This window comes from Syngnathoides biaculeatus, chromosome 14 (genome assembly GCF_019802595.1).
Source record: "Syngnathoides biaculeatus isolate LvHL_M chromosome 14, ASM1980259v1, whole genome shotgun sequence".
In the NCBI taxonomy this organism is placed as follows: domain Eukaryota; kingdom Metazoa; phylum Chordata; class Actinopteri; order Syngnathiformes; family Syngnathidae; genus Syngnathoides; species Syngnathoides biaculeatus.
The window spans coordinates 9,386,786-9,401,490 of NC_084653.1; the positions used below are offsets into that span (position 1 = coordinate 9,386,786).

The 14,705-nt window shown below is 40.5% G+C and overlaps 1 protein-coding gene across 3 annotated transcripts in view; it reads left to right on the top strand.

Moving 5' to 3' along the window:
- The window catches only part of tmem198a (transmembrane protein 198a), a 33,986-nt gene that overhangs the window by 12,228 nt on the left and 7,053 nt on the right, over positions 1-14,705 (top strand). For all 3 annotated transcript variants that reach the window (XR_009798106.1, XM_061841463.1, XM_061841464.1), the window contains exons 2-4: positions 9,114-9,376; positions 11,521-11,759; positions 13,932-14,144. Coding sequence is in view for 2 of the 3 variants with exons in the window: in XM_061841463.1 (XP_061697447.1) it covers positions 9,238-9,376; positions 11,521-11,759; positions 13,932-14,144 (591 nt within the window). In the remaining variant the exon portion in view is untranslated. The remainder of the gene's footprint in view (positions 1-9,113; positions 9,377-11,520; positions 11,760-13,931; positions 14,145-14,705) is intronic.

Genomic DNA, 14,705 nt, shown 5'->3' on the forward strand with positions numbered 1-14,705 from the left:
CTGTAATGCTTTAGAATTTGATAACATACATATTTGTTATTACTCTATTAAAATACAAAAAAACTTTAAATAAAATTGACCAACAGGCAATGTGTTTGCACTACTTGTTGGCATGTCTTACGTTTTTTAGATACCAGCATTTCCATGAAAAAATGAACACCAACTGCAGCTGTCTTTGCTAACCGTTCACCAGCCAAGTATACATCTACCGACCTTTATAAAGCCCCCAAAATTGAAATGTTTACAGCACCAATCTAGCAGGGATACCATGTATGGAAGTAAATACAGTATGTGCCACCAGGATTTGAATTAAAAAGCCATCCATTTTATTTGCCGCTTATCCTCACAAGCGTCATGGGGAGCCTATCCCAGCTGTCAACGGGGAGGAGGCGGGGTACACCTGAACTGGTTGCCAGCCAATCGCAGGGCACATGAAGACAGACAACAGTCGCACTCGCAATAACACCTTGGGGCAATTTAGAATGTCCAATTATTGTTGTGTTTTTGGGATGTGGGAGGAAACCGAGACGCCCGGAGAAAGCCCATGCAGGAATGGGGAGAACATGCAAACTGCACACGGGCGGGGCCTGGATCGAACCCGTGTCCTCAGAACTGTGAGGCCAATGCTTTACCAGCTAATCCACCGAGCCACCTGAATTCAAAATGCCACTGAAAATGTCATGTTGTAAAATTCACATTGTTATTTCAAAGTGATCACATTTTCAATAGCTGTATTTTAGTTTAACTTTTCAATGTTAATAAATTTGCCATCTAAAAAAATTCAACCAAAATTCAAACGCAATATTTTCAGTCTCTTGAGATTCAACTGGCTACAATTTGCTCTCTGAAATTCACCGTCTAAATCCAGTGTTCAGTGTTATGAAGACCTGAAGTAATCCTGCTTTCTTAACAATAAATTTAGACAGTGAATTTCAGACAGCGAATTGTAGCCAGTTGAATTCGCTGTTTGCAATTCACCGCAGACTGAAAATATTGCATTTGAATTTTGAAGGTGGAATTTATTTATATGGCAAATTTGTTAACATTGAAAAGTTAAACTGAAATACAGCTATTGAAAATGTGATCACATTGAAATAACAATGGGAATTTTACAACATGAAATTTTCAGTGGCATTTTTAATTCAAATCCTGGTGGCACATATTTATTTCCATAACCACATAGCATGATGCAAATTGCATTAAAACAGAAAGCTCAAGGCTACATTAAATTTTAATTATTCGTTTATTAGCTACAGATACAACCTCATATACACCCCAACAGTGAAGATGAAACCAAGATTGTAAGAAATTTGCATTTGAGGCCCACAAGTTCTATATGCTAATAAAGAATAAATGTGAAATGATGGCACTGTCTTTTTGCACATTATTTATTTACTGTATGAAAGAATACATTTTCTGTAAGAGGAGCTATATTTTCTCATATGCATGTCAGATGTATATTACAACAGACGAACTCCAGTAAACGTAACTAAAAAAGCGTAAGAGAACCAGTGCCACACTGTACAGCTTTCATATAATCGAGTTAGTTCAAAATGGTGCATGGAAGAATAGATAAGAATTGCTATTTTGTCAGTCTACTGAATTGGTTTGAAAAAAAAATTGAGTTCCAAACTTGATTAAGCCAACGGGAAATCAAACTGACTGCGATTACATTTTTGACCTAACAGAAGCATGTAAGCAATGAAACAGCTCTGATTTGTGTCCAACAGACTGCACTCCAATTTTGTGTTTCCTCCAGCTGAGAGGAAAAGCAAGCTTTCAAAACAGCCTTTGAAATGTTGGTAACACTGCAGTATGTGTGTACAAAAGCTCTTAAGTGCAAGCAGCAGGAAACCTTAACCTGATGTTATGTTTAGCAATAAAGAGAACATTTCCATTTCTTTTCCTGCAATAGCCTCAGTCAGGGTAAGTTGAGGTGAGATCATTTTTTACCAAAAAGGGATTTTGTTTTAAAGTGGATCACTTTCACTGAGTTTCGATTCCAACAGCGTTTTTGAAGCAAATATCAGAAAAAAGATATTTCAACAATTTTTTTTTGTAATGAAACCAGTACGGTTTCCATGTACTGCGGATATGAAAAGTCTACACACCCCTATTCGAAAGTCAAGTTTTTGCAATCTTGATACAATTAACAAATAAATAATTTCAAAACCTTTTCCGCCTTTACTACTAAAAAAAAAAAAAATGCGTTTTTGTAAGTAAAAATAACGTTTTTCTTTCGGCTTGTCCCGTTAGGGGTCGCCACAGCGTGTCATCTTTTTCCATCTAAGCTCTCGTGGATCTATGCATCTCGTCCATCTTCCTCTCTAACACCAACTGTCCTCATGTTCTCCCTCACAACATCCATCAACGTTTTCGTTGGTCTTCCTCTCGTTCTTTTGCCTGGCAGCTCCATCCTCAGCACCCTTCTACCAATATTCTCTCTCTCGCCTCTGAACATGTCCAAACCATCTAAGTCTGCTCTCACTAACCTTGTCTCCAAAACACCCAACTCTGGCTGTCCCTCTCATGATCTTATTTCTAATCCTATCCAACCTGTTCACACCAAGCGAGAACCTTTCGCATCTTCATTTCTGCTACCTCCAGTTTTGGTTCGTGTTGTTTCTTCAGAGCCACCGTCTCTAGAACACCAGACACCTTCCGCCAACTGTTCCATCCCACTTGAACCCGTTTCTTCACTTCCTTACCACACTCACCATTGCTCTGTATTTTTGACTCCAAGTATTTGAAGTAATCCACCCTCACTATCTCTTCTCCCCGGAGCTTCACTTTTCCTCCTCCGCCCCTCTAATTCACGTACATATATTCTGTTTTACTATGGCCAATCTTCATTCCTCTCCTTTCCAGTGCGTACCTCCATCTTTCGCCTGCTCCCTGCTTTCACTGCAGATCACAATATCATCTGTGAACATCATGGTCCAAGGGGATTCCAGTATAACCTAATCTCTCAGCCTATCCATTACTAGGGGGCTCAGCGCGGATCCCTGATGCTGTCCCACCTCCACCTTAAATTCTTTTGACATACCTATGGCACATCGCACCGCCGTTCTGCTGGCCTCATACATGTCCTGTACTATTCTAACATATTTCTCCGCCACACCAGACTTGTGCATGCAGTACCACAGTTCCTCTCTTGGTACCCTGTCATAGGCTTTCTCTAGATCCACAAAGACACAATGTAGCTCCTTCTGACCTTCTCTGTACCTTTCCACGAGAATCCTCAAGGCAAATAATGCATCTGTGCTACTCTTTCTAGACATGAAACCATACTGTTCCTACTTACTTCTGTCCTGAGTCTAGCCTCCACTACTCTTACACATAACTTCATTGTGTGGCTCATCTTTTTTTCCTCTATAGTTTCCACAACTCTGAACATCGCCTTTGTTCTTACTAAATGGGGACTAGCACACTTTTGCTCCATTCTTCTGGCATCTTCTCTCCCGTTAGTATTCTATAAATTAACTGAGTGAACAACTCCACAGCCACATCTCCAAATTGCTTCCATACCTCCAGTGGTATGTCATCGGGACCAACTGTCTTTCCATTTTTCATTCTCTCAGTGCCTTTCTAACTTTCCCCTTACTAATCATTTCCACTTCCTGGTCATTCACGCTTGCCTCTTCTACTCTACCTTCTCTCCCATTTTCTTCATTCATTAACTTTTCAAAGTACTCTTTCCATCTACTTAGCACACTACTGGCACCAGTAAGCATATTTCCATCACTATCCTCAATCACCTTTGCTTGCTCCACATCCTTCCCATATCTATCCCTCTGCCTGGCCAACTTGTAGAGTTCATTTTCTCCTTCTTTCGTATCCGACCTGGTGTACAAGTCGTCATACACCTCTTATTTAGCTTTCGCCACCCCTACCTTTGCCCTACGACGCATCTCAATGAATTCCTTTCGCCTCTCCTCAGTCCTCTCCGTGTCCTGTAAGTAAAAATAACTAACTGCAATAATGTAATGTCACAAGTGTGCCAACCTCCTATAAGTGGGGATGTGGTTGTGTTCACAAATAACCGATGAAATTCAAACTCATTAGATGGTAGTTCGATCACCCCAAACAAATTTCAGCTGTTCTAGGGGTGTTTCCTAATTTTTGTTTTGTTCTGTTTTTTGTTTTAGAGCAGAGGTCTGAAACCTTTGTGTAGACAGTAATATTTCAGTTCCTTTCACCTTGTCTAACCCGCCAGTTCCCTCTGAAGGAAATCAGGCCCAAAGCATTTCGTTATCTGCATCTGAAACCTTTCAATAACAAAAGACCATTTACTAGTTATTCACATAAAAATATTGCTTCGGCAGTGTTATTACTGTTCATCCACTTCAGAAACCAGTCGTGTTTTGACACTGTCGTGAATGATGATAATACTTTGTTTTTCTTCTGGATTATTGATTTTATTCCAGTACCTCATTATTTTTAACCTTGTGTGTTTCTTGAGTTCGTTCCAGCCACTGTAGCTGCTTAATTCTATGTCTATGTAAATGTTGAGACTTGATTAAGTTGTGTTCTCTAGCTCGACGGTGCGTTGTCTCCGCCCATGTCTTTAAAGCCAAGCACATCCTAAGATCATTTTGGCCGCTCTCCAAAGAGTTGAGGAAGCTGAAGGTGTACATAGTTGAGTCCATAGCACATTGAGTTTTACCTTCCTGCACGGTTTAGAAGAGGTTAGACATCATTAAATTTCTATCAAGAGTTATGTGGAAATATCATAGAGGAATGTGAAACAAAGCTTCTCAGATCTGGACCAGTAGTCATAAATGGTCTTACCTTGCGTATTAAATTTAGCTTTATTTTGGGCAGTTGATTCTAGCACAAATGAGGATAGGGCTAAGTCTGTTGCAGTACATTTTGGAAAATTATCAAGAAAGACTAGATGGTAAGTGTCAGAGGTCAGGGTTATTTGCTAGCGGGGGCCTCAAAGCGCAACCACACGAGGATGGTTCTTTTCTTAGAGCACGTTTCCTTAGAGAGAACACTTCCCTCCTTTACATTACTAGGGTGCTTATATTGCTGCAAGTTGTTATGGCAACAGTGAGGATGTGCCATAATCCAATGAAGTGTTGTTTAATCAGGTCCCAGGTTCTGGCCCTTAAGCGCAGCCTTTCCTCTAATTGTGTCTTCGTCTTCATAAGAACACCGCGTGCGTATTTGTCAATAATTGCCCGAGAGAACTCAACCACGTCTGTTGTCACACTGGTGAGAATCTGTGCAAAAGGTCAGGCAAAGTAGTGTGAAGCTCTTTTCCTCACAGCCATGCTTTAGACTGCTTGATACAGTCACTCTAACAGAAATTAAAATATGTCTTCATCTTAACAGAGGTACAGATCTTTTAGAGACTTTTGGTGACCTTAAATAACTTTCATCTCCTCTTATCATTGATCTCAGTGTAAGAGAATTTATAAGTGTGACAGATTTTTTTCTTACTGTATTTATTACATCTGTGATCATTAGCCCTCATAATGTATTCTTTATCTTGTGTTTCAGAGAATGCACCACCAAAAAAATATCTAAAGGTCAAATCATCCAAAATTGTTATTTTAAAGATGATAGCTCATGACCCAGAAACCTTTCATCCATCGCTTGTGTAGCACTTACATTCATTAGGTTTACTCTATTTTCCTGTAAGTGAGACACAAAGGTACATCAGCAGCAGCCTAAAAATCTTAGTTGAATCCATAAAAGTACAGCCCATCTACAAACAATATAGTCACATGCATCCTCCTTTGTTTTTATTTTTCTTCAGGTTCAATGATTACATACATTGATAAATTGATGATCTTCCTTCTATTGTTTAATCTGCCATTATGTTACATGTATATTAATGGATAACATGAACAACGGTGTTCAGATAATGTGTCAGACACAAAAGGCCACTGTCAACTGTACCACATTCCACAGCAATCAGGTGAGTCCATAGCACATTGAGCTTCACCTTAGTGCACGGTTTAGAAGAGGTTAGACCTCATTAAATTTCTCTCAAGACTTATGTGGAAATATTGTAGAGGAATGTGAAACAAAGCTTCTCAGATCTGGACTAGTAGTCATAGTAGACAAACAAATATAGTCACATGCATCCTCCTTTGTTTTTATTTTTCTTCAGGTTCTTTGATTACATACATTGATAAATTGATTATCTTCTTTCTATTGTTTAATCTGCCATTATGTTACATGTATATTAATGGATGACATGAAAAACGGTGTTGAGATAATGTGTAAGACACAAAAGGCCACTGTGTCAACTGTACGACATTCAGGTGATTTTGCTTTGCTCAAGGGTACCTTTAGAAGGAAACCAGCATCTACTGCTTCTGATCCAGCCAATCCATAGTGAGCTTTAAACCAAGCCAACGGTCTTACAGCCTGAGCTACTGCCTCTGCCAACTCTGTATTAATGCTAATCGGCTCGCGCTCTGAGTCATGCGCAAACCGCCCACAAGAGACGTTGTTAACACAGTTACATTAATGTTCTTCATTTTAACCTATGATCATGTTGTTAATGCCATATTTATCGCACAGTGGGTGATGGCAGGTACACCTACTATTTGAGCTTGAAAAGCAGCAAAAGTTATCCATCCATCCGTCCCTTTTTGTAGCCTGTTATCCTCACATGGGTTGTGGGAGTGCTGGAGCCTATCCCAGCTGTCAATGGGCAGGAGGCAGGGTAGACCCTGAACTAGTTGCCAGCCAATCGCAGGTCAGACAGAGGCAGACAAGAGTCGCATACACAATCACACCTCAGGGCTATTTAGAGTATTGAATTCATGCATTTTTTTTTTTGGGGGGGGGGGATGAAATGTGTGAGGAAACCAGAGTACCCAGAGAAAACCCACGCAGACAGGGGGAGAACATGCACCCGGATCCTCAGAACTGTGAGGCCAATGCTTTACAACTGTGCCACCGTGTTGAAGTGATCTAAACTTTTTTTAACTTTACATTTTATAACTATGCTGTAACATTATATAAATGCTGGAATCAATTTGAGTTTGGAATATGCAAATAAGAACTTGCAGGAACTTGAAAATGGACAAATTTGAATGAGTTCTCAGCCAGCAGTGCACAAATATGAAGGGTGCTTTGCTTTAACATTATTTGATAACATTTATATTCAGTTGTGAGAATATTGTCATGATCCTGCCGGTTCAGCCATGGCTGCGCGGGTGTCTGCGCGGTCGCGCTGATTAGGAGGCACACACCAGCGCCTCATGCTGGCTGATTGGCCCCGGTGTATATAGGACCATGAGGACGACTGGTCCAGCGCTAAATCGTTGCGGTTCATGCCCCGTTCCAGCACTCCCGTGTCTCTGATCGTTTTCCCGTGTGTACCGACCTCCGCCTATTTTCCAACCGACCCCGTAAGCCTGACTCCTTTGACACTTCTGCCTTCCTTGATCGATCTCTCGTGTACCGACTCCTGCCTGCCCGCTGACCTGCTCTCTATGCCCGAGGTCCTGACAACTGCTGCTGCACCTGACTGCCTGCCCGATCCCCGACTGTGGAATAGACGTTTTTCCCAAATTACCTCTGCGTCTCCCGTGTACTCCTACATTTGGGTCCTACCCCGTTCCGATGGTTCATGACAAATATTGGACTTGAGAGCCTGGGTCTTTGGTGCAATCCCAGGTTTCATCTTGTTTCACTCACTGACTTAGCCTGAAATTAAAGTGGCCAAACAAAATGTCTTGTAAATCTGACACACTAGAGAGAACATTTTGTTAACACTCCTGCCCAATTTGAATGAATTAAAAAAATAATCTATGAAATCAGGCTAGAACATGTTCAATAATTGAAAGGGTCTTTCAGCTTTCAGAAGCCGTGGGTGTGTTGCTGAATAGTCTGAATAACTTGCGCCGTGGAAGTTTGGGCTGAAATGACCGCCAATCGCACCGAAGCAATTTTCCCCTCCTTTGCCTCCATTGAAATTCATCAGACTGTTAACACGCAGCTGTGGACCGGCAACCTTCATTCCATTGTACATTAGAAAAAACTCCAAGAACTCCACATCAAATAAAAAGTCACAAAAGTTTGAAGATTGAGAATATTTATTATCATTTCAATTTATCACCTCCTCATGTTGGTGAGGGCACACGTCAGGTTGAAAAGTTAACAAGTATGGTGGAACCCCAAAAGCTGAACACAAGCAGTTAATACTGCTTGACTTCTAAGTTCTCATTCCCACATAGTTTGTCCTATCCCTACAATTACCTCTACAGCGCTATTTTACATTCCTCACTCTCATGGAAGTTTAAAGAGAAGTTTAATTGGTTCTGTGACCATTGCGCATAACTCAAAACGTGTATCTTTCCTCTTTGAAATGAATGGCGATTTCATGAAACCCCCGCCCCCCACCCCCACCAGAAAGAGCAGTCAAGAGTATTTTAATTATAACAGTATGTATCACATAGTGTTTGTAAACTGACTTAACATGAAATATGGGGCGGTTTAATGAAAAATCAACAGGTGGATACACAGGTACATTGCACTGAGTGCCATTTAATGGAAGTTAATCTAAGTGCAGTGTTTGTCCCAATACATCAATGGCATAGATAGATTGACATAGATATTTGTATCTAGTACATCATTTTCATCTTTATTTTTTGGAGGCAGGGTGACGCCATTGGCCTCACAGTTCTGAGAACCGGGGTTCAAATCCCGGCCCCGCCTATGTGGAGTTTGCATGTTCTCCCGTACCTGCATGGGTTTTCTCCGGTCACTCTGGTTTCCTCACACATCCCCAACACATACATTAATTGGAGACTTGAAATGGCCCCTAGCTATGATTGTGAGTGCGACTGTTGGTTGTCTCCATGTGACCTGTGATTGGCTGGCAACCAGTTCAGGGTGTACGCCACATGCCCGATGACAGTGACCCCTAACAGGACAAGCCAAAAGAAAAAGAAGAAGAAGACTCCTGCAACCTTCGTGAGGATGAGTGGATCAGATAATGGATGGATGGATTTTTATTTTACCTCGGAATGTTGTTGCAGAGCTAAGACGTTGTCGTTGTCAAAATCAAAGTCTGTTTACGACAAAATCTGCTCTCCAGCTGTGGTCAATAATCTACCTCTTTTTCTCCTCCTGCTGTTTTGCAGTTTCGAGCATCTCAATGGGTGAGGGCCACTAATCTCGAACTCCCCTCGGCCCCAAAAAACCTCTCCATCCCTGACCTGCAGAGTCCTCCCGCTGTCAATCCTGGCTCCGCTCACATCTGTCAACATGGCCTCAACCAGCCGACTGCTGGGTCTGGCTGAGCTGGGGCTGAAATGTGACCAGGAGATAGAACGGCAATATGACATTGTGCCATCTGTGGTCTGCTCCATGAGCTGCGTCTTTGGAATCATCTATTGCTTCTTTGGTTCGTGACACACGGGTTAGCTGTTTGTAATAAGGTTGTGCTCACAGGATCGGGGATAACAAGTCTAACCCTTAACCCTAACCCTGAAAACAAACCTAAACTAACCCCAAAGCCAAATTATTAATATGCATTATTGACAAAGGATGGGATTTGTTTTATTAGATGTTGAGGTATTTTTTTTTAGATTCAGATGCTTTTGTTCAAATAATCATCCACCAAAAAGTAACAAAATATCCTCAACTCAATGGTAGTCATTGTGTTATGTCCAGTTTGTCTGAATGTTATTTTTTTTAAATTTTGTTTTGAATGTTGAATGTAAAGATAATCAGCAAAGCTCATTGAACTGGCTGAAATGTGGGTGTAAAAAAAGTCAACCAGTTTGAAATTCCTCATTCCTGTTGAGGTCATATGTTGGCCCACATTCATACTGCAGATGAATAACCAAAATATTCACATCTCCCAACCCTTCAGAAGAGTATTACCTACATTAAAAAAAGAAGCATGTCAGATCTTGTGTCTCATTATGCAGTAGCCTTCAAACATCATCACGTGTTGTGGACAGGGACAGAAGCCATGTAATTGAATCAATCAGTGAGTAAATTCAGCTCAAGAAAGTTCGAGCAGAGATGCTGTGGAGAGACAAAAGGCCAGAACAAAGCAGGAGAAATAAAATGGGCATAAGATGACAAGAACAGATGGGATGGAGAGGCTTGATTGCTCGAGGGGTATTAAGTAAAGGTGAGGGGACAATGAAAGGAAGAGGCGGGAAAGCAAACAATGTAGGGCTGGTTGAAGGCGAGAAAAGCCAGGGTTTACTGTATTTGTACATGTCACAATATTTTTTTTAAAATATAGATTTTAAATAGCCTCTGTTGTAAAGTTAATTTATGTTCTGTGAAAGGAATACAATGGATAAGGAAACCTAAAAGGATTTCATCAATTAAACACGCTGCAAAAGACGAGCTTGATCTTTGGTCTGGGAACGAGTACTTTTCAGCAGTGCAAATCCTGGTTACAAAAATACCACAAAAAAGTACCCTTCAGTCCAGCCACACAGAGAAAGGCATGAGGTGAAGAAAGTACAAACAGTGGCATCTTAATAGGATCAAGCACAAAAGCTGTAATCGCTTTTATGACAATATAGCACATTAAAATGATGCAGTGGGACGTACAAAGACCCAAAGCCAAGAAATACTAAAGATGCCACGCAAGGAGACAAAGGAAATGGAAATTAGAAGGGCAACAGCTTGCCTGATGGGTAATAAATGCGCATGACCTTTTATTATCATATGATGATTCGCATATTTGTACATAAATAGAATTGTATCTGATTTTCCAGCATATTCTAATCAGAGGCTGTTGGTTTTAAAAACAACATGTGAAGGCCTCACCAGTCATTTCTAATAGGTGTCCAATTAGTTCAAACAAAGCTCTGAGCAAAAACTCCACAAAGAACAAAGGACCTGTCATGTAGTCTGCTTGTTTTATTTACTAGAAAAAGTGGAAAAAAATCCAAAAAAGCTCTGAATCATTGCTGTTGCACAAACACCACATCCTACTGCTTTTAGCAACATTAAAGGTCTAATAGAAAGAAATTGAGCAGAACCACAACAAATCGTTCAAGATGTTTGAGAGGTAAACTACTTCAAGACACTGCTTTAATTGACAGTGAAACTAAAATGAACATTTGTTTGCTTCACAAACTAAGTTGCTGGTGAGCAAAGTGGTCACATCACTCAGCCATGCACTTACCAGGAAGGTAAATTCTTGGAAGCTACCTGTTCTGCAACTAAAACCCACCCTCACTGAATCCGGGGTATTTTGGGGAATAAAGTTGAACTTCCTCAGAGCTCTTTTGTAGTTAGCACAATTGGGGGGGAAAAAAACATTCTGGTTATGCCACCCATACAGTCTACAGTATGTATCTTTTAGAGAAATGACTTTTTGTTGAACATGCACTTCAATACAGGACTCCTTTTGGAATCTAATGAAAAGATGTCGGAGCTACCTATGGTCAATGATAACCATTGCAGTAACTTTGTGGATTTCAAAAATTATATTACCGTACATCAGTATTCATTTTGCAAGTTTGTCACCATGCTAGTGTGTATCTCATATCTGAGTGTGCTTCCTACCTCCGACAGGCTACAGATGCTTCAAGGCCGTCCTGTTCCTCACAGGCCTCATGTTTGGGTCGGTGGTCATCTTCATGCTGTGCTACAAGGAGCGGGTCATGGACACTCAGCTCAGCATTGAGGCGTCGGTGGGCATCGGCCTCGGGATTGGGACTTTGTGCGGCCTTGTGACAATGCTGGTCCGCAGTGTCGGGCTGTTCATGGTGGGCCTGCTGCTGGGCCTGTTGGTTGGAGTGGCTTCATTGGTGGTGAGGACACACATCAGATTGAAAAGTTAACAAGTATGAAAGTGAACACAATCAGTCACTGCTGTTTGACTTCCAAGTTCTAATTCCCAAATAGTTTGTCCCATCCCTACTATTAACTTTACAGTGCAATTTTAGATTTCTCACTCTCATGGAAGTTTAAAGAGAAGTTGACAATAATATGTACAGTGGTACCTTAAACTACAAGTTTAATTGGTTCCGAGACCATGCCCATAACTCAAAACATGTGTATCCTCTCCTTTGAAATGAATGGAAATTTCATGAATCTGTTGCTGCGCCCCCCCCCCCCCCCCCCCCGCTTCAAAAAATGTTTTTTAATCAGAAAGGGAGCATTCAATATTGTTTACATTTTAAAAAGTCATTTATTAACAACATGATTAAATAGAATGTAAAGAATTAATCAGTTTGTGCATAAAGATTCATTCAATGCAGTTGATTTTTATGTGCACCACTTGCCTGCTGGGGAGCCATTTAATACAGCCATGCAGAGGCAGACAAAGACTGAAACTCAATAAGATGCAGTAATTGTAGTTGTATTTTGAAGAGGATAAAAAACTGTATGCCTATGAGTAATGCTATATTGCCTGTCTTCTTTGTGTTGATGCACCTTTTGTGCTGTCCTTTAGCACGTCTATGGCATTTGTCATTGTCTATTAGCATTAAGCTAAGTGGACTAATGGGAAAGCTACAGTATGTTACAATTATTTTACATTCACATTGTGGAGTTATTTTTCCTTAATTTTGAATTAAACTGGGAGTGGCATTAAAGAGGTTAAAGAATTTGTCAAACTTCTTGTTGTGAAGAAAGTTGAGTTCACTGCCTCTAAACCGCATACTGCATTTTTGGTGGGAAATCAAAGCAAAATATCAACTGAACGACAGCTTGAGAAAAATGTGTAATTTGGGTCAGTCAAATCTCAAGGCACTGCAGCATATTAAATCTGTCACCATGATAAGAACTGTAAAATGAAATTAAATCTGTTTGTAAAAGTGAAATAAGAAAGTACAATTGATCACCCTTTGAAGTGAAGCGGCCTGTTTGACTCGTAATGGAAAAAGAATAGAAAGGTTTTTGGGTTTTTTTACGCTGAGTGGAATTTCATTGGTTGTGGTTGTTTGTATTAACTTTTTTGTGCTTTTTAATGTCACATTCTAATTCTGCATTTGATTTTTGGATGCATGGTTATCATCACACTTTCCTTCCCCTTCTGTGTCAGTGTCACAAAATATTGAAAAAAGCGGAGGAAAAAAAATGTGTCAAATATCTGTAGCCAGTGCGATAACCAGAACACCTCACCAACACCATAATATCAAAATTTTGCTGCAAGTCCACGAACCCCAGTTATGTACAAAATTAAATTTGAACTCTTTCGCAATGTTTTTCGTAAGTACCTGCCCAACTATTTTCATATCGCTTTTCCCTTTCGCTCTCTCCGATCCGTCTCCTACATTAAACTTATGTGCCCTCGGTTTAGCTCAACAGCATGAGAACCACAGCTTTCAAAAAAACCCGCCACCACCACCGTATCCCCCACCCCAGCGCATTGCTTAACCATTGACTCTTTTCCTCTTGATGAAAACCAGAAAGAATATATCTACAGTGGGTATAAAAACTCTTGACTTCTTACCTGTTCAACTTGATTATCATTTATATTTGTCTTTTTGAGAGGAGAAGTAAATATGAAAAAACTTAAAAAATGTGGTTCAAAAGGTGTGGGCAACCTCTAAAATAAAATGTGGTTGTTTTCCTAACCACTCACATTCAAACGCATGATGATGTGGAGTGTGGTGTTTTCAGAAAACATGGCTTTTAAAACTGGTATCATAACACATGTTGTCACATGTTTGGAAATTTTATTTATATTGAAGATAAAAAGATACTTTTTGGTTCACTACTTAGATGTAAATGAAGCTGAACTCACACAAGAGTTGCTGATGATGGTCTGTACTACAGTATTTTGTTTTTTGAGACATTTTTCCCAAAAATAAATTACAACATTTGAGACATATGACTCAGAAGGTTTCATTGTACATGCAAGTTGTATTCAAATATTTGTACACATATGTGAAGAGTTTAAACATTTTTTTTTCATGAGTAACGTATGGTACAGTGCAGGAATCAAATCTCTGAACTTACCTTTTCCTGTGTTTTAGGTGATGGAGGAATTTTACCACCCAAGGACAGTGTGGGTTCCTCTGGGAATCCTTCTTGGTTCTGGGACTCTGTTTGCTGTCCTAACTCTCCAGTGGCAGCGTTGCTTTGTAACCTTCTCCACTGCAACTTTTGGTTCGGCCGTCATCACAATCACAGTGGATTACTTCGTAGAGCTGTTTGCAATGGTGCACTACGTCTACGAGAGACTCAAGGTGCTTGCTGTTGGGTTTTTTTTTTGTTACTGGAGGAACTTTTAATTGCACACACAGACAGAAATACAATGTGTTCTTTCTAGGTTGGGAGTAAATAGCTTGGCTGAGAACTAAAGATTACACCCAGATTGAGATTGGAGTCATGCGGCTCTGCAAACTACATTTTCAATTCCATCAAGCAATGAGCAGATATCAAACCAGAGAGAACGATTTGGAAAATAAGGGTTTATCAACCGCTCACATGGTGCATGGTCGTATGCACAATACACTGCTTGATGACTCACTGGGAATGTGCAGTCGAGCGTTTCATTTCTTTGCTGGAGATGCAGCGAGACACATTTGCTGTGCTTAGGAATACTGCAGCAGTCCGAGGGGGTCATACAGGCTTCCCGTCATGAATCATCCAGTTTTTTACTGGCCAGTCCGAGTGCACTATGTCCAGGAATATCCTTTGAGCCACCCCCCCCTAGTCTATGTAAGCAGTAGTGTTTCTTTAAAGCTTTCTCCGGGCCATTGCTAACGCCTGCCGATGCTACAACCTCCTTATTGACAATAAATTTC